Source organism: Acanthopagrus latus, chromosome 23, assembly GCF_904848185.1.
Source record: "Acanthopagrus latus isolate v.2019 chromosome 23, fAcaLat1.1, whole genome shotgun sequence".
Classification (NCBI taxonomy): domain Eukaryota; kingdom Metazoa; phylum Chordata; class Actinopteri; order Spariformes; family Sparidae; genus Acanthopagrus; species Acanthopagrus latus.
Window position 1 is genome coordinate 9,900,048 of NC_051061.1, and position 17,880 is coordinate 9,917,927.

Here is a 17,880-nt window from a genome sequence, read left to right on the forward strand (position 1 = left end):
TTGTTTTACTACAGTGGCACGACAATTTCCCTCAGGATAAATAAAGTTTTCTTGAATCTTGAATTGAATCTTGAATGTCACTGGGCAGGTTGGATTCTTCACACTCTATTACCATTACTAACTATTGAGAAGAATTACTAATGGTACCATGCTCCTCACGACACAGGTTATGGACACATGATGCTCTAAGCTACTCTTAAGTTTTCCTTACTGATCATTTCTAGGTTTTGACAGTGAGGCTTATTGATCTGATCAGTGAGTCAGTGTGGGATAGACGTTTTGTGTGACTGAACTGTCTTGTGATCTTAATAGATATAATTTGTTTGAGGCCTCTCTTGCAGACCATGGCTTTTTGAAACTTCATGTAAGTATCAAAGCTTACCAGCATTCCAGCTAGGTGCAATATGGAATGTAAAACTCATAATACTCATAACTACACATTATTATCTGTGACTGTACCGCCTACACCTTCAGGTTGCAAACTGAATTCATTATTAGACAACGTAAACATTGCTTTTTAGAGGGCTGCACACATATCTGCACAAAATCACTCTGCAGCATTCCCTGTACCTGCTGCATTATGTATAGATTAAAAATAACATTACAAGATATAATTTCACATGAAATTTACTGAAGAGTCAGGCCCCTAAATCATAAGTTTGTCAAGTGTTTAAATGTTAACCTCCTTGTGTGTATGTTTTAAATTTCATAAAATATAAAACATAAATATTCAGAAAGGGGTTTGTTAGTCTTGTATATTGTTAAAGGTGTGCTTTGTAGCTTTTGGAAAGAATTAAATGTTAGAAAGGTAATATAACTGAATAGACAAGCTTTCCATATAGAAATAGGGTCCCAGTGCGCTTTTTGAAGTTAGAGAGGTGGTGATGGAGCAGGGTCCTGCGAATATAAACAAAGTAAAAGAGTGTGAAATTGTGTTGTCCGTTGAGGACAGTTTCTTTATTCAGTATAAAAAGTCACGTAGATCAATCGATGAAGATTTTTCTTTTCTTATTAATATTTATTGCCCAATACTGAATAGCACTTCTTTAAGTCAACAAAACAAAATTCAAAGCTTTCTTTTACTGTTGAGCCGTTTTCCCTCCCTCGTTGTCGCGTACACTCTGACGTCATTTTGCCGGGAACACACGGTCCTTTTCATGCATTGGGTGTTGTCAAGTCGCGGCCGACTTCCTCCTCGCGAACCACTGAGTTTCCGCCTCTTGAGTGTCGTCATTGTCCATTCCTTTACCATTGGACCTAGTTACAAGACGGAAATTTTCCGCGCTTTCGTCGGTGAAAGTTCACAAATTGAAGAAGAGTGGCGGGAGCTGTTGTCAACCGCGGGCTGTTGTCTAGAAGTAACCCTGAACAGGTATTTGTAACTTCATCCTTCGTAGCTTGTCCCCTTATCTTATTGAACAGTGGCACAAGTCCTACAGTTTAGTAAGATCGGCTTTGGCGCGAGACTGTCCTGTGTTTACACCTGCGCTTGTTGCTAGCTGGTGCTTTAGCTCGATACAAAAGGAAGCAGCTTCCCTAGTTTGAACGAAAGATAACTTGACATAAACGTGTGCACTGGAACAGCAAGGCTGATATAATGTTATGTCTTGAATGGAAGGTGAATGTAAAGTATAACATTAACGCGCTGATAAGTTATCGACAACAACAAGGCATATAGGAGCCTGTGAAGACATAATGTAGCCAAATACAGAAACTAGTTGTCATGCTAACAGTGCAATGTGCTGTGCGCAGTCAGGAGAGGCATCAGTAACTTAGCCATGCTAGATGGGGTGCTAATGGACTAACCTTACATTATGTGCCGCAGTAGGGAAGGCTGTCTCTCCTTAGTTGCTTAGCTTGTTACCTTCCACACGATGTCCAGTTTATTACGTTATGCTCCTCCTCTTTATGACTTTAACAACTAACTTGTTTAACCATATCAAGTCATTACCTTCAAGTATTGAATTATCGTTTCCCATGTGTCGCACTTCCTCTTTTAACTGTGTTCAGACAAGTTCTTTCTCCCTCTGATGCTTTTTTTGCCCTTCATTATGTGGTTGCACTTTATCCTATGAACACACCGACATGATCACTGACAGCTCTGCACTTTTTTTTTGTTTTTTTTTTTTGCAGTAAGCTTCCATAGCCGACACAGTTTCAAAGCATATGCACTGCAAGCCAGTTGTGCTTTGACAGTAGAAGGGATATTAACACAAATGCAGTTAAATAATTGATTTGTTCCTGTTGGGTCTAACCTTTCATATGTACAGTATTTTTGTGTTTGTATATCAAAAGAGTACGTTAACATTATTTTCAGGGTGGTCCTGCCTCATGCTGGTTGTTTTGTTTTTCTGTCACACATCTCATCTTTCTTAATGTCCCCTTTTGCCTTCAATGTTTCTTGCAGACATGGATTTTAAAAGACGCAATGGTGGCCCTTTTATTGGTGGTGCGTCCCAGGCCAAGCGGGGTAAAACGGCTGGTGAATGGGAGGACAGTCCATCTCAGTTTGAAGAAGAATTGTCCATGTTTGACGAAGCAGAGATGGACGCAGAGGAGATGGAGGGACAGGCCGGCCATGATGTTATTCCCGTAGGTGGGTGTTGTACAGAAAAACACTCAAGCACTATCAAGTATATGTTAAAGGTTGATCCTGGTGTAGGAAGAGGTTGAATGTTATAAAAATGTAATGGCTCACAATTACTTTTAAGTTTTATACCATCCACATACTTAAGTAAGTAGTTTGACCAGCTGGCAATTCAGTGCATGCTTGGCTTTGTCAGCTGTGATTAACTCAAATTATCTTTTAGCCCTCAAGGATAAGCAGAAGTAGCCAAATAATGAAGCGATGGATAGCTTTGCATTGTGAATAATACAACTTTGCACTAACAATAAGAAGCCAACTGTGGAACTAGTAACCATCATTTCAGGAAGTTGCTCTTATTGTGTTGGTTGAACTTCTGATTATGCTTTGACAACGTCTAGCTACCCTATATTAAAATGATGAATAATGCAGTTTGGTTTACATTTGTCTCCCACTCTGTTTGGTCAGGTGACCTCTTCTCAGCTGACCTTAACCCTCGTTGGCGGCGGCCTCATGCCCCCTCACTGGACCCATCATCTGACAGTTTGGTGTTTCAGCAGATTGATCTGGACTATTATTTAGGTAATTATCGAAGACAACTTTTGTTGAACAGAAACTTAATTCTGTTATATTTACTTTTCTTTTAGATTCAGCATGACTTGTTTGTTATTAAGATCTAAATAAGAGTCGAACATGTCGAACCTTTGTTGAATTTGACCTTTGCGTTATGCAGGGGAAGCTGTTGCGGGCATGCCTGGCCAGTCACAGGGAAAAGTGCCGATCGTTAGAATGTTTGGGGTGACAGACAGTGGCAACAGTGTGTGTTGCCACATTCACGGTTTTGCACCTTACTTCTATGTTCCTGCACCAAGTGGTGAGTACTTTGCATTACTTTGTCAGTACATAGAATGTGTGCTAATAACACTTTATATTTCCATGACACAGTTGATCTTACAACTTCTGCAATGTTGCACTCTTTTTGCTTCCCTTGAAAAGGTTTCACGTCTGCCCATCTGGGTGAATTTAAAAAAGAGTTGAACTCTGTTGTCCTGAAGGACATGAGATCCAACAAAGACAACATCTCTGTCACAGTATTGGCTGTGGACATCACTCGCAAAGAGAGTGAGTATGAATGATGTGCAAATGCTCTGGTTCATTTCTTGTGCCCTGATTATGTGTGTAAAGGAACTCTTTGATCAGGTTATTGTGAACTGAGAAGGTTGATCCTAGTTACAAAACACATTTGATTATCAATTTACATACAATGTTATAAAGTTATATTGTAGGCAGTTGGTTAATCGATGTTATTCCTGCCATTAAATTTTATTTTTTCTTTTTTGCTGAAGACATGTATGGTTACCACGGGAAACGTAGTCTGGATTTCTTGCGGATAACCATGGCGATGCCCCGTCTCATTGCCCCGGCTAAAAGACTGCTGGAGCTGGGCTTCAAGTTTGCGCATTTCCCCATACAGAGTTACCAACCCTACGAAGCCAACATAGATTTTGAGATCAGGTGTGTGTGTGTGTGTGTGTGTATGTTTGTGTTTTATTCAAGCCTGCAAAGATAATAGAAAAAAAACAGTTAAAATGCAGTCATTATCATCTTGTCAGCTTAATTAGACACAGAATGTAAGTCTGCCACTAGCGTGTGGACAAGGCTAGCGTAATGCTACTTGTGGTGTATGTAATATAACCAACGAAACAGAAACATGAATGTTATATTTACATGTGTGTATACTGTATATTTATGCATGGAATGTGGCCCCAGGTGATGTCAGGGAAACTTAGCTGTAGTTGTAGCAGAAGTTAGTTTTGTTTAATGACTCTCTAACAAAACAACTGATGAGTAGATGTAACACTAAACATTTTCAGCTTAATGAGCCTCTTTTTTGTTGTCAGGTTTATGGTGGACACTAATGTGGTTGGATGCTGCTGGATTGAACTTTCCAAGGGCAAGTACAGAGTACGGGAGGAGAAGAGCACAGGGGAGACAGATTCTCGGTACCCAGGCAAGGTAGGTTGAGTTCACGCACATCACGGCACATTCTTGCCTTCATATAAAATGTGTTCTGTCAGGCTTTTACCAACAGTGTTCATGAACTCTCTCCCTTTGTTTTGTCCTTCAGGTGTCCTTGTGTCAGTACGAGGTAGATGTGGGATGGACAGATTTGATAAGTCACCCTGCGGAGGGAGACTGGCAGAGGATTGCTCCACTCAGGGTCCTCAGCTTTGACATTGAGTGTGCAGGAAGAAAAGGTTAATTTCTTTCTTTCCCTCTGGCATTCTTATAAAAGAGTATTCAAATATACCATCTTTTTGTCCATGAAGCTTGATCATAATTGATGAAAAGCAAATACAGTGTGATTCTGACATTAACTCCTTTCTTTCCAGGAATCTTCCCAGAGGCAGACAAAGACCCTGTGATTCAGATAGCGTCTATGGTGCAGCGGCAGGGTGAGACGGAGCCCTTCATTCGCACAGTTTTCACTCTACAGTCCTGTGCCAGCATCGTGGGCTCTCAGATATTGTGTTTTACACAAGAGAAACAGCTACTACAGGTATGCACACAGGCTTCAGTAAAGCACTGTAAAAACAAGAATATTGTGACATGTTTTCCTCATTCCCTTTTCTACGTTTTTGTTGATCACCTTTTTATGTGTCTATGAGCAGAGCTGGGCAGAGTTTTTGAGGACTGTGGACCCAGACATCATTACTGGATACAACATCCAGAACTTTGACTTTCCCTACTTGCTCAACAGAGCAGCTGCTTTAAAGGTTAGATGGAGCCATATTTTGTCCTCTGTTTCCGTGCAATAACATTGCAATGCACTTAAAAATTCTCGAAGACTGTATTTTTAATAGAAATACTTTTGAATTTCCTTTTTCTATAGAGATATACATCAATTTTCCTGCTTTGTAATCAATAAAATATTTCCTTTGTGTTCAGGTGAATCTCTTTCCCTACCTCGGCCGTGTGCGAGGCATCAAGTCAGTCCTGAAAGACCTTAACTTCCAGAGCAAGCAGATGGGCCGCAGAGAAAACAAGACCATAAATATGGAGGGTCGGGTTCAGTTTGATTTACTGCAGGTAAGCTTCAAATGCAACAACTTACTATTGCACATCATATCGTTTATAACATTTAAATAACAATACAGTTGGCATGTGATTTGCTTTAGTCAGATTTAGTCGAATTAAAGCCACTGAACAGTTGTATGTTTCTCTCAGATTCTCCTCAGGGACTACAAACTGCGCTCATACACACTGAATGCTGTGAGTTATCACTTTCTGCAAGAACAGAAAGAGGATGTGCAACACTCCATCATCACTGATCTGCAGGTAAAGCACAAACAACTGTGTTTTATCAGGAACATCTTTAAGAACAGAAAATCATTATTTAAGTAAATTTAAACTTGATTTGTTGCTGATTTATTCTCATCTATCCTTCCCCTCTTTTACCTCCATCACAGAATGGCAACGAACAGACGCGTCGTCGCTTGGCTGTCTACTGCCTGAAAGACGCCTATCTCCCGCTGCGCTTGCTGCAGAAGCTGATGTGTGTGATCAACTACATGGAGATGGCAAGAGTGACAGGTGTGCCTCTCACCTACCTGCTCTCAAGAGGACAGCAGATCAAAGTTGTCTCTCAGCTGCTGCGACAGGTAACAAAGGCAAACATGGTGACAGTCACTGTACGAGTACATCTTATCTGTGGACTGTAACTGTAAGTGTCTGTACATGTTTAGGCCATGAAACAGGACCTGGTCATGCCTGTTGTAAAGACCGAGGGAGGAGAGGACTACACTGGAGCTACTGTCATTGAGCCAGAAAAAGGGTAAGTAATAACTGCTGTTAATGTGAGTGTATGTTCCCCCTCAGCGCTTGGTGTTGATGGTTTTTGTAAGCTTCTCATACATCTTTACATCACAACCTTTTTCTCTGTGTAGGTATTACAGCGTTCCTATTGCCACTTTGGATTTCTCCTCCTTGTATCCCTCCATCATGATGGCTCACAATCTGTGCTACACCACCCTGCTGCAGAAAGGCTCGGCAGAAAAAAACAGGTAAGCGGGTCTTTTAAAATATTTGGTTATTGTGAAAATCATGAGAAGAGATGTTTTGTTTGTGTCAGTCTGCTACCTGGAAGAAAAAAAAATGGCAGAAGTCATGATATGTTATGTTAGTGTTTAAGCTTAAGATGAACGAACAACTTTGGTTTCTCTTAACGTTGCTAGCCCCTTGATGCTCAGTATATAAATAGCCAGGCCAAAGACAGTTAAAAAAAAAAAAAAAAAATATGCATGAAACACAGACACAATGACGAGCAACTTTAGCTAGTATGATTCTGTGATTCATTGTGGGTTTGTTTTTTTTGTTTTTTTTTTCAGTCTTGCACCAGAGGACTTCATCAAGACTCCAACTGGTGATATGTTTGTGAAGAGCTCCGTGAGGAAAGGACTTCTCCCTGAGATCCTGGAGAACCTGCTGTCTGCTAGGAAGAGGTTTGAATTGTTCAAATAAATCACCAAATAAAACTGATCCAAGCTTGAGTTAAACCCTCGTTAAACATTGAACATAAATCTGTTACCTATTTGATCCTCTCACACTAACAGTTAGTTTGTAATGTGTTTCCTCTTGCTGTAATAGTGTTCAGATTTACTCTAAAACACAAAAAGGTTTCAACCCATGAATGAAAATCAGTCAGACTTGGCTTCAATCTTAGCTTGTCCCACTGTTCATCCACAGGGCCAAAACAGAGTTGAAGAAGGAAACTGACCCTTTTAAGAGGCAGGTGCTGGACGGCCGACAGCTCGCTCTCAAAATCAGCGCAAACTCCGTGTATGGCTTCACAGGTGCCCAAGTTGGCAAGCTGCCCTGCTTAGAGATCTCACAGGTAAGCTTTTGACTCTGCGTCTCATGCCGTTTTTTTATTCGCTGAAAACATAGGAATAATTATCTTGTAAACATGTGATACAAGTGACTGCACATTATGCACAGTATGTGCTGTTGTAAACTCACTTCTGTACATACCTTCATATACCTTGACAACAAGTACATCAACATGGGAAAAGGATGATTTCAAAAGGAAAGGCCTACTTGCACACACTAAAGGAGAGTCAGGGGTTGCATAATTTGTATTTTGCAAACATGTCAAATGTTTACAATGCTGGCCCAACACATGGGTGTATCAGTCAAGCTAAATGAGGTTGTACTCACTTAACTTGTTGCACATTCTGCCGTTTTTCACAGATGTGAAGTCACAGCAAGAACTTTAAACAAGAAAGATGTAGTGCAAAGATTAGTGTTGAAATGGAAGCCACAGAACAGGTGGGAATTTAAAGACTTAGACACAGAACTGCTGTAGGTGTAAAAATGTACCGCAGACTGTGTTTCTATCTGTTATGTGGAAGTTTGACATACTTTTCGAGTCAAGAAGACACCTGTTACAAGAGATGTTTTGGAATAAAATGCCTTGCACACTGGCAGATATCTTGTCCAAGGAATTGAAACTCACTGACTAATGTGATTTGATAATGATTTTGCTCCATGGCCAGTGAAAACTTACTCCCTCACCACAGATCATCTAGTGCTACACTTGTTAAAATGTTTCCTTGTCTTCTCATCTAGAGTGTCACTGGTTTTGGAAGACAGATGATTGAGCAAACCAAACAGCTGGTGGAGTCCAAGTACACCATTTCCAATGGTTTCCAAGCTGATGCCAAGGTGAGGAATAGATGTAGCTCTGACGCACCAATACTTACCCAAATGTTTTCATTGTGTGCTTGTTGTTTTAAAGGTTTTTTTTGCTTATTTTGATCTTTTAAAGGTCATTTATGGGGATACAGATTCCGTCATGGTTAAGCTTGGAGTCGCCACAGTCAGGGAGGCTATGGATATCGGAAGGGAGGCAGCAGAGTGGGTGTCATCCCACTTTGTACCGCCCATCAAGCTGGAGTTTGAGAAGGTACTATTTCTGCCCGTTTGATGTATTGAAACTCTTCCTTTCTTACTGTCCAATCAATTTCATCATCCATCAAAGTTTTGATAGAGTTGTTTTCTCTTTTAAACGTGATGGTGAGAGCTTATATTTGTCACTTCCACAGGTGTACTACCCATACCTGCTGATCAACAAGAAGCGCTACGCTGGCCTCTATTTCTCATCGAGTGCAGACACACATGAAAAGATGGACTGTAAAGGCATTGAGACTGTCCGTAGAGACAACTGCCCCCTGGTGGCCAACCTTATCAACACCTGTCTGCAGAAAATCCTCATAGACAGGTATACTCACACATGATATGAGCTTGATGCAGTTCATGGTGTTATAAGACTTTACCCACAGCTGTTAATTCATTGTGAAAGTAATCACAGTCAATGTGATGTTTTGCCAGGGATCCCCAGGGTGCTGTGGCTCATGCTAAAGAAGTGATCTCGGATCTTCTGTGCAACCGCATTGACATCAGCCAGCTGGTCATCACCAAGGAGCTAACGCGAACCGCCCAGGAGTATGCCGGCAAACAGGCACACGTGGAGCTGGCTGAGAGGTCTGATTAACCAGAGAGACCTCACTTATTAATTCAAATCATACTCCAAGGGAATGTGTTTGTATGATTAGGAGTGACCTGACCATTAAAATTGATGATTTACAGAATGAGGAAAAGAGATGCTGGCAGTGCCCCGAACCTGGGAGACCGAGTTCCTTACGTCATCATCAAGGCTGCAAAGGGATCAGCAGCATACATGAAGTCAGAGGTGTGTAGTGTTTGTCTGTAGAAAACCATGTATGCTTCATTTGTGCTGTCTTTGATTTATCCCAACGGTGATCATGGTTCTTCCACATGTTGCTTTAGGACCCGATCTATGTGCTGGAGAACACCATTCCCATCGACACACAATACTACCTCGAGCAGCAGCTGTCCAAGCCCCTGCTGAGAATATTTGAGCCCATCCTGGGAGAGAGCAAAGCGGAGAGCGTCCTGCTCAGTAAGTCTACAAACACACACATCATGTTTATCGCAGTTTAGCCAATTAGCTGAAACTCTTATTATCCTGTGATTCATATGTGTGTTAGTGAAATAAGGTATGTCATCTTTTAGTTGATACACCAAGGCTGCACACGACAGTCAAGAAACGTATGGAATAATCTTGTCAAAAAGATGTAATAAAGATGTGATAGTTCAATAAATGACACTTAACATGTCTTAGCTTCTCAAGCTTTAAATTTTCATGTTTCTGGTGTCTTTCAGAGGGCGACCACACGCGCTGTAAGACTGTGTTGACCTCAAAGGTCGGAGGCCTCATGGCATTTGCTCAGAAGAGGAGCACCTGCATCGGCTGCAAAGCTGTGCTTAAAACAGATGGTGTGTTTGCTCAGAATTTTAAGATTTGTTTTCTATTTGATATCCACTAAATGAGGTTATTCAGAAGATTTATATCTAGACATGCATCATGTTTGTCATTGCAGCGGCTGTGTGCGATTTCTGTAAGAAGAAGGAGTCTGAGCTGTACCAGAAGGAGGTAGGCGAGATGACTTCATACTTTAATCTGTTGGTTTTCCTTACAAACAGAGCCGTGTTTATTTGATTAAAGATTGTGTTTCAAGAAATGTCTTATTTTAAGCCATGGCTGTTCAGTGTTAATCATCGTATTGCCCTTTGGTGGCTCTTTAGAATTCCTGACAGAATTTGAAATCAATGGTGTTTAAGCACATTGAACACATTAAACACAGCAGAATGCACATTTTAATATCAAACCAAGTCTAATTTTCTAAGCTGTGGGCTTGTGTTCTAGTTAAATTGTATTTTTGTCTTTTGTCCAAGTTGTTCAAGTGCTTAAGTAAAGCACTAATTGTTATGTCCTTTTTAGTTTGTTTTTAATTTATTCATATAAGAATTAAGGAGTTGATAACTGAACTTTTCCTAACTATCTAACATCATGGTTTTACATTACAGATCTTTCACCTGAGCTCACTGGAAGAGCGTTTCTCTCGCCTGTGGACTCAGTGTCAGCGTTGTCAAGGCTCCCTCCATGAGGATGTGCTCTGTACCAGGTACATATACTGCAAGTATTTACTATTACTGTGTGTTTACTGTAGTGGCAGCCCTTCATGTCCGGTAACACTGTCCCTTCTGACTCTTCTGCAGCCGAGACTGTCCCATCTTTTACATGAGGAAGAAGGTTCAGAAAGACTTGGATGATCAGAGCAAGCTGGTGTCTCGCTTTGGATGGTGAGAGGCACACATACTCATTCCTCATGTGCCTCATTTCACATGACCTCAGACTCTTATTGGCTCACTGTATTTGTTTCTACATCTGTGGGTGCTTGTAAAAATGCATATATGTCACACTATTTCTATGTTTTCTAATATGAATAAACTAACTGTTTTTTGTAAAATAAAATCAAAAAAGCATTCCAATTTCTTTTTGGGCTGTCATGTATGATTATTACTCATTAAATATTGCAAAAGTCTTATTTGAAGTCACAAGATTTACATACAGGATGATGAAACCAACCCAGGCAGAAAATTCACGTGTCCTGTGTTTGAAGTGTAAAGAGGTTCACAATGTATTGTTCAGTTTTACACGTGTGCATTCCCCAATCTTAATTTGACATCAAAGCAAAAGTGCGTAGTTTTACAGAAATGAAAAGAGGAACTTCATCTCCTTCCTCTTCAGCCTTATTGTCACTGTCAAACCTAATAAACCATAAACCACTTCTTTCTCTTGCCACTCCGATCGAAAACCGTGATCGTTAATAACTTCTGATGGCACAAACTGATGAAGGAAAATGGAGATTATGTTTGTTCTTCCTTCTTAACAGACATGACATGATGAGGTGCAGTTAAATTGTTTCAAATTGTTTTAGAGCCACGATGATTAAGCAATTCATTTTTCAAGAGAAAATGTTAAACCTTTGCAGCTTTTCTTTGTCAGTTATTTTTGTAAATGAAGAGTCTTTGGTTTTAAACTGCTGGATGAACAAAATAAGCCATTTGCAGATGTTCCTTTGGGTATTTATGATGAATATTTTTCACAATTTTATAGGTTAACTGCAAAGGTAATCAGCAGATGATTTGATAATAAACATAATCATTAGCTGTGGCCCTAGATGAGTTGTTCTGCCCTATATCTCATAATGAATATACATTCTACATGTTCTTGGCGATAAAGAGCAACTATGGATAAATAAAAACACACAAGAGGTAAAAGCTAAAGACATTTAATTGTTCATTACAGCAGAGTGCATTAAAGATTTTACATAGCTGTCAGTGAGACATCTTTTTAGAGTTACTCCATATTAAATCCAGACAAGGTGACAGCTGCTGGTTTAACACCATAACAAAGTAGGAACCCTTCATATATGGATTCACTGAAGTTAGCTCATAGAACTTCGATATAACTTGACCAAATGTGTGGACAGCACTTTCTTAATGCAAATTGGGAAAAGCTGTTTTTAATGCTACAAAAATAGAAATTTTACAATCCATAACATTTTGGATGACAGTAATTATCAAAGAAGAAAAACACTGCTGTAAAAAAATTGATGCCCTTTGAAAATTCCTTATCGCCCAGCATGGTAGAGTATAACTGGATAATGTGACTGCTGCTGTGTCTGAGCTCTTGAGATTTCTCACGCTGCTTTCAGCATCAGTGTACTTTAAATGTATGCAGTACCACAGAGATATTTGCACATGCTACATGCTCTGATAGAGTTGTGTAGCATCAACAGTGCTTAGACATGGCAACTTACAAATGCAACCACCAACATTCGTATTAATATAAAAATTGCATTGAAATTGGACTGGAATACAGTGTGAGTGAGGAACAAACAGCAGGGCTGACACTTCAAACAGTATGTTAGTAATGGTGTGAAATGACTGACACAGGCATCAGATCTCAACCAATCCTCTGAAACAGCTCCTGGTTTGCTATTCCTCTGTATAAATCTGTATTCCTTGGTAAACCTTTATAAATGGCACTAACTAATCCTAAATCCTACAATTAAGAACAAAACAGTAAGTTAATAAAGTGCACCTAAGAGTCTGGAACACATTGTTGAGGCTAGGATACTGTGCTGATCCTACCCTAATATTATATTTTCATTGACATGTGGACTTTGAGAACATAAAAAAAAAAAAAGATATTGCTGCTGTGTTTCAAGCCTCAGAGGACACACGAGCCTGTGAAAAAACATGAGGGGAAGACACATTTTGTGAACTCCCAAAAAGTTTTGAGCAATCAGCTGGAAGCAAAATATTTAACGGTATCCTTCAAAAGGAATCGAAGATGTAGAAACTGAGAAATGAGAAGAGGGGACAATTTATGCTATTTGTGGGACTTCATGAAGTCTGATGTGTACAGAGCAATCAAATACAACTGATGACACATTTTACCACACTAAACAAAATGTTCAGTCCTAAAATAATTTTTCTGATTCGGGCTGAGTGAATCACCTGATGTGACAGTACAAAGTGCAGTGACGCATCACTGTGAACCCTTAACCCCCTAAATAGTCAACAGGAGCTAAACTGTCTGTTAAGGAACACTGGCTGGACAAATTACACTTAAAAAAGAGAATTATCTATACAGACTAATTCTCATTCTGGGACTTACAAAAGAAAAAGAAAAGATATATCTTCCCTAGAATCAAATTAAGTCTGCACAAATGATGACTTCAACTGAAAAAAAAAAAAAAATATCAGCTAAAAAACCGTAGTCTAGAGTTGTTTGGACATCGAAACAAAAACTAGGACCACCAACTGAATTTGTGTAGTACACTGCACAGTACATTGCAGAGTGCTAAATAAATGGCAAATCTTTTCTGTGGAAACTGTGACAGGAGTAAAAAAAAAAAAGAGTTCTGCCACGTCTGCTCCCTCGTCTGGAGCTGCGCTGGACTTCTCCAATGTGACAGAAGAGGTGCAGTGTGTGAGGGGAAGCATGAAATAAGTGCTGCGAGGGATGCTGCTGGTGTGTGTGGTTTGCTATAGTATTATGCAACGTCTCTGAGTGTTCTTCTTGCTTTTCTTGTTGCTGCGGTTGGTCTCCTTATATCTTCTAATCTCCCGAACTAGTGAATAGAAAGCTTCCTCCACACCCTGCAAGACAGAGGCAGAAAAAAGGTCAGTTTCATGAAAAATGAAGATTAGAATTTCATACTGATGTTTTGGTAATCAGAAGTCTTATTTCAGGCACTGATTTGCAGTTTTCCTCCTGCATGTATCGATGCAAACTAGATACAGGTGTTAATGTCTCCCCTGCATACCTGTCTTGTTTTGGCAGAGGTCTCGACAAATGGTACTCCGTAGCTTCGTGCCAGCTCCTGCGCCTGCCTTGACTCCACTGTGCGGGTACTCAGGTCGCTCTTATTTCCTACCAGCACCATGGGGACACTGTCACTGTCCTTCACCCTGTTGATCTGCTCTCTGAGGAACAGACACATTTGACAGTAAAGTGCTTGTTGTTAGGCTAATTTGTTCAGCTCTTCGACCAATCGATCAAACTTCTTTAAGTTAAAAAATGTAGCCAAACTTGGGTCTGTTGTGTCAAGAAATGGAATGGACATACCAGGACATGCTTTTATATCATCTCCCTTGGAATATTGCAATTCTCTTTTAACCTGTCTTAATACATTTTTTCCTTGAACTGATTACAAACTGTCCAAAGTGCTGCTGCCAGGCTTTTAACACAATCCAGCAGAGATTCACATGTTAAACCTTTTTCAATCTGAGTGTACCTCGGACAGGATTTAAGTCTCGGGGAGTTCGTACTTTCCAGCTGACAGCCCCAATATGGAGTTGTCTGTCAATAAGCTTGAGGTCTTTGAACTCTGTAGACTAGCAGCTGAAATCCCATCAGTTCAGACAGGCATTAAGTTAGCATGTGATATTTTCTGTTTTAACTTATACTTATTTTATTTTGTAACCTATACTATACTAGTATATTTTACTATATAAATTGTATCTGGTTTTATCTTTGTTTGATTATATATGTTTGACTGTGCTTTATGACTGATGTCAGTCAGGTGTTGTATTAATGAACATGCTTTCTCAGTAATTGTTCCACTTAAAAATGACTAATTTGGGTCTTTGTGTCACTTCTGCTTTCTTCAGCACAGCTTTATGTATGTGGGTCAGTTAAAAAAATGGGAAACAGATTCTAGTTTGCAAAGGACCCCTTCACCAAACTCAGCACATCTAAAGAGATGAGAAACAGCTCATTACAAGGGCAGTTCCTGCTAATCAAGAAGCAGCCTTTGTAGTGCTAGGCTGTCTGAACCTGCACATTACACTATACACTAGCTGGATTACTGACTGAGCAAAAGCAAACACACATTACTGAAACAGACTACCTTTTGCCAGCTGTGTTTCAATAATGATACCAGTCTGTGGTGGAGTACTTAAATCATGAAGCATCTTGTACCTGTAGAGATGAACGTCCTCAAAGGACTTGGTGTTGTTGATGGCAAACACACAGAGGAAACCCTCTCCTGTTCTCATATACTGGTCCCTCATGGCGCTGTACTCCTCCTGACCTGCAGTGTCCAGGATGTCCAGCAGACAGGTCTCTCCATCAATCACCACCTGTTTTCTGTACGAGTCCTGTAACACAGCATTAATATGATTTTATCAATGCAGCATTTTGTTTTTTACCAACGGATTGCATCATGTCGATTCCCACGACAGTTGCACTGTTGCGTCATGTAGCAACAAGACCATGTTGAGTGGAATGTTTATGTGTTGAACGTGCAGAAACATGATTTTTTTTTTTTTTAAATCTGCTTTGAAATATAGCATTGACTGATGCACACTTAACACCAACTCAATTTAAAGATTAACAATCAACTTTCGGTGATTCTTAGGCAACAGTGTGAGACGCAACATAGAGTACACCGCAGTGTTGATTTCTATCCCTTGGTGGTAAATATTTTCACGCTTAAGTTCACAGCGACTTTTAGCAGGGTCTGGCAGATTGCCTCTCTGATGTGCGATGGATGGCCTGCCTGGTGTTTGCATTGTAATGTTTTTCTACACAAGGTTTTACATTGAAAACACATTGCAACACATAGTAACCTCAACCAGCTGCAACATTAACACGCTTTCTCTGTGTTTATGGATTGGTCATAATAACACTAACAATATGATTTTGACAGGGGACAGTCTTCTAAACATGTATGTACAGTTTGTTACCAATATTGTTTAATTGAATTGTTAATGCAGGACTTTTACCTGTAACAGTACTTTCAGATTTTTTGTACTTCAACATATACTAAGTTAGGTAGTTTGTTGAAAATACACTGTGTCATGCACATACAAGTGCCAATCCTACATGGACTTAGGAGACACTGAAACATGAGACATTTGAGGGAAGATCAAATCCTTTTGCACATACCATTAAATTGCATTATTACAAATACTAGAAAGGTGACGCCAATGGAAGGATCTGTATTTACCTACCACCTGTTATTCTACAACTCTTCACTTACAGAATGGGGAAGAGTAACTTGTGGTTGTGTGTTGTGGTTTATGTTCACTAATATGGAATTTTTATAGTGGATGGTTAAAACTATCTTAACACATGAAGGTGAATATGTTCGATGGTAAACACAAGCATGTGTTTCCTCAGCTATACCACACTTTACACATTAAACTCGAGCCAGCACAGTGTGTCTAATGGTTAGTGTCTCACCTCAATGGTTGGATCGTATTCATCAACGAAGTGGTTCTGGATGAGCTGGATGGTGAGAGCGCTCTTCCCCACACCTCCTGCCCCGACCACCACAAGCTTGTACTCGGTCATGCCTGGAAAGGATTAGTCCAGCAGGTAACGTTAGCCGTCGTGGGAGGTGAAAATGAATAATTCTAACCAGTTGATAATGTCCCTCTTCCTCTCTACACTGACATGGCGAAGAGACTGACTGACCCAGATTGGTTACTATCCGCTGACGTTAGTTGTCTTTATGTTAACACTTGTTCACAGTTACTGAATCGATATAAATGAGTGCTGGCGGTAAAAGTGGGAATCGATTAAACGGACTTACCTACGTGTAGGATTTATAACGGTCTGTGAAATGACAGATGAGTTTAAGAATGGGTAATGTTAAATGAGATTAGCTTGCTACATAACGTTAGCATTAGACGATTTCCTTATTCAAAAGACTTGTGGGCAAACTTCGACTTATGTCCGCAAGTTGTTTTTCTGACTGTCAAAATATTAACTCTAGACTCGTGAAGCTACTTGTAAAATTGTAACTTCATGTTATAAATAAATTAAAAGCCTAAAATTGGGCGAGCTCCTTAGTCTTTCCTCTAGTCTCCATTGAGGTTCATTGTAGGCAGAGCGTTTTCACGTTAATCCCCTTGTAAAACAACCAATGACCTGGCTGCACGGAGACTGACATAAAAACTACCCAATCACAGTGAAGGTAAATCTTCTTAGACCGCCGATATCATGAGGAAACATCCAATCACATGCAGGAGTAGCCCTAATTGGGCGTGGCCTCTCAAACAAACTTCACATATGGCTTTTCCCAGCTGCATATCTTTAGATGGCAAGACTCCTCGATAACTATCAGGACGGTTATTCACACACATTCAAGTGCTAAATTAGTGAAATTCCGATAAACAATTCTGCAGTAAATATGATCTTTTCGAATGTTTCGGTCAGTGTCTTCTCAATATTTTATTTTTTAAGTGCTCACCGGAAGTACTTTTGGGATATTTGTGGTTTCTGCCTTGACGCAACATGGAGTTTACATGAGACCATACATTTAATGCGTGTTCACTGCCACCGAGTGGTGACAGCACGACACTACAATACAGTATTTAATTAGTGACTTATGTAGCATGATACATTTAATCAGTATAGTCGTTATAAATAAGAATACAGTCAACTATAAGATAATACAAAAATAAATAAGATATTTTCATTTGATATAGGTAATGACTGTATTATTTTGGAGCTGTTATAATAACTGTTTTTGGTGTGATCAGTTTAATTTTCTAGAGATACAGTTAATTTTTATTAATATTATTATTGTAAATAACAAAGTTAATATTCGTCACAGTGGTGACTGCATTATTTGAAACAGCTATAATCAATCCCAGGCGCAGTTTTAATAACAATTTAAGGGCCAGTTTACCTCTAGAGACGTTCATACCAGAGTCTGGGCAGTTTAGGGCTAACGACTATGTAGACTCGTGAGTGTTTACCGCTCTCTAGTGGTCACAACAAGGAGCTGCAACACTACATTCAATTCGTCAAAGAAGCGCCAGTGCAGATATGATCGCGTGAAGAC

At 39.8% G+C, this 17,880-nt stretch overlaps 2 protein-coding genes across 2 annotated transcripts; one reads left to right on the forward strand and one right to left on the reverse strand.

The window, feature by feature from the left end:
- The first annotated feature begins 1,178 nt into the window (after positions 1-1,178).
- Positions 1,179-11,003, forward strand: pold1 (polymerase (DNA directed), delta 1, catalytic subunit). The gene is made up of 27 exons (XM_037087830.1): positions 1,179-1,372; positions 2,408-2,596; positions 3,053-3,166; positions 3,318-3,458; positions 3,581-3,706; positions 3,931-4,099; positions 4,486-4,600; positions 4,713-4,842; positions 4,978-5,144; positions 5,257-5,361; positions 5,534-5,674; positions 5,813-5,923; positions 6,055-6,246; positions 6,331-6,419; positions 6,532-6,648; positions 6,973-7,086; positions 7,331-7,478; positions 8,213-8,308; positions 8,412-8,549; positions 8,689-8,864; positions 8,975-9,127; positions 9,233-9,335; positions 9,434-9,566; positions 9,830-9,943; positions 10,048-10,100; positions 10,535-10,632; positions 10,727-11,003. The coding sequence occupies exons 2-27, from the start codon at positions 2,410-2,412 to the stop codon at positions 10,812-10,814; spliced, it is 3,318 nt and encodes a 1,105-aa protein (XP_036943725.1). The 5' UTR covers positions 1,179-1,372; positions 2,408-2,409; the 3' UTR covers positions 10,815-11,003.
- A 783-nt stretch (positions 11,004-11,786) lies between these two features.
- On the reverse strand, positions 11,787-16,933 carry zgc:55558. Its single transcript, XM_037089303.1, has 5 exons — positions 16,624-16,933; positions 16,272-16,384; positions 15,006-15,184; positions 13,849-14,008; positions 11,787-13,681 (listed from the first exon to the last, which is right to left on the reverse strand). The coding sequence occupies exons 2-5, from the start codon at positions 16,380-16,382 to the stop codon at positions 13,568-13,570; spliced, it is 564 nt and encodes a 187-aa protein (XP_036945198.1). The 5' UTR covers positions 16,383-16,384; positions 16,624-16,933; the 3' UTR covers positions 11,787-13,567.
- Between the last annotated feature and the right edge of the window lie 947 nt (positions 16,934-17,880).

Excerpts from the sequence above, each read along its gene's own strand:
- zgc:55558 (XM_037089303.1), bottom strand. The coding sequence starts at position 16,382 with ATGACCGAGTACAAGCTTGTGGTGGTCGGGGCAGGAGGTGTGGGGAAG. Across the intron at positions 15,185-16,271 it reads AATACGATCCAACCATTGAG|GACTCGTACAGAAAACAGGT; the intron begins GTGAGACACTAA and ends GCTGTGTTACAG. Across the intron at positions 13,682-13,848 it reads CCTCTGCCAAAACAAGACAG|GGTGTGGAGGAAGCTTTCTA; the intron begins GTATGCAGGGGA and ends TCTGTCTTGCAG.
- pold1 (XM_037087830.1), top strand. The coding sequence starts at position 2,410 with ATGGATTTTAAAAGACGCAATGGTGGCCCTTTTATTGGTGGTGCGTCC. Across the intron at positions 5,362-5,533 it reads ACAGAGCAGCTGCTTTAAAG|GTGAATCTCTTTCCCTACCT; the intron begins GTTAGATGGAGC and ends CTTTGTGTTCAG. Across the intron at positions 8,309-8,411 it reads GTTTCCAAGCTGATGCCAAG|GTCATTTATGGGGATACAGA; the intron begins GTGAGGAATAGA and ends GATCTTTTAAAG.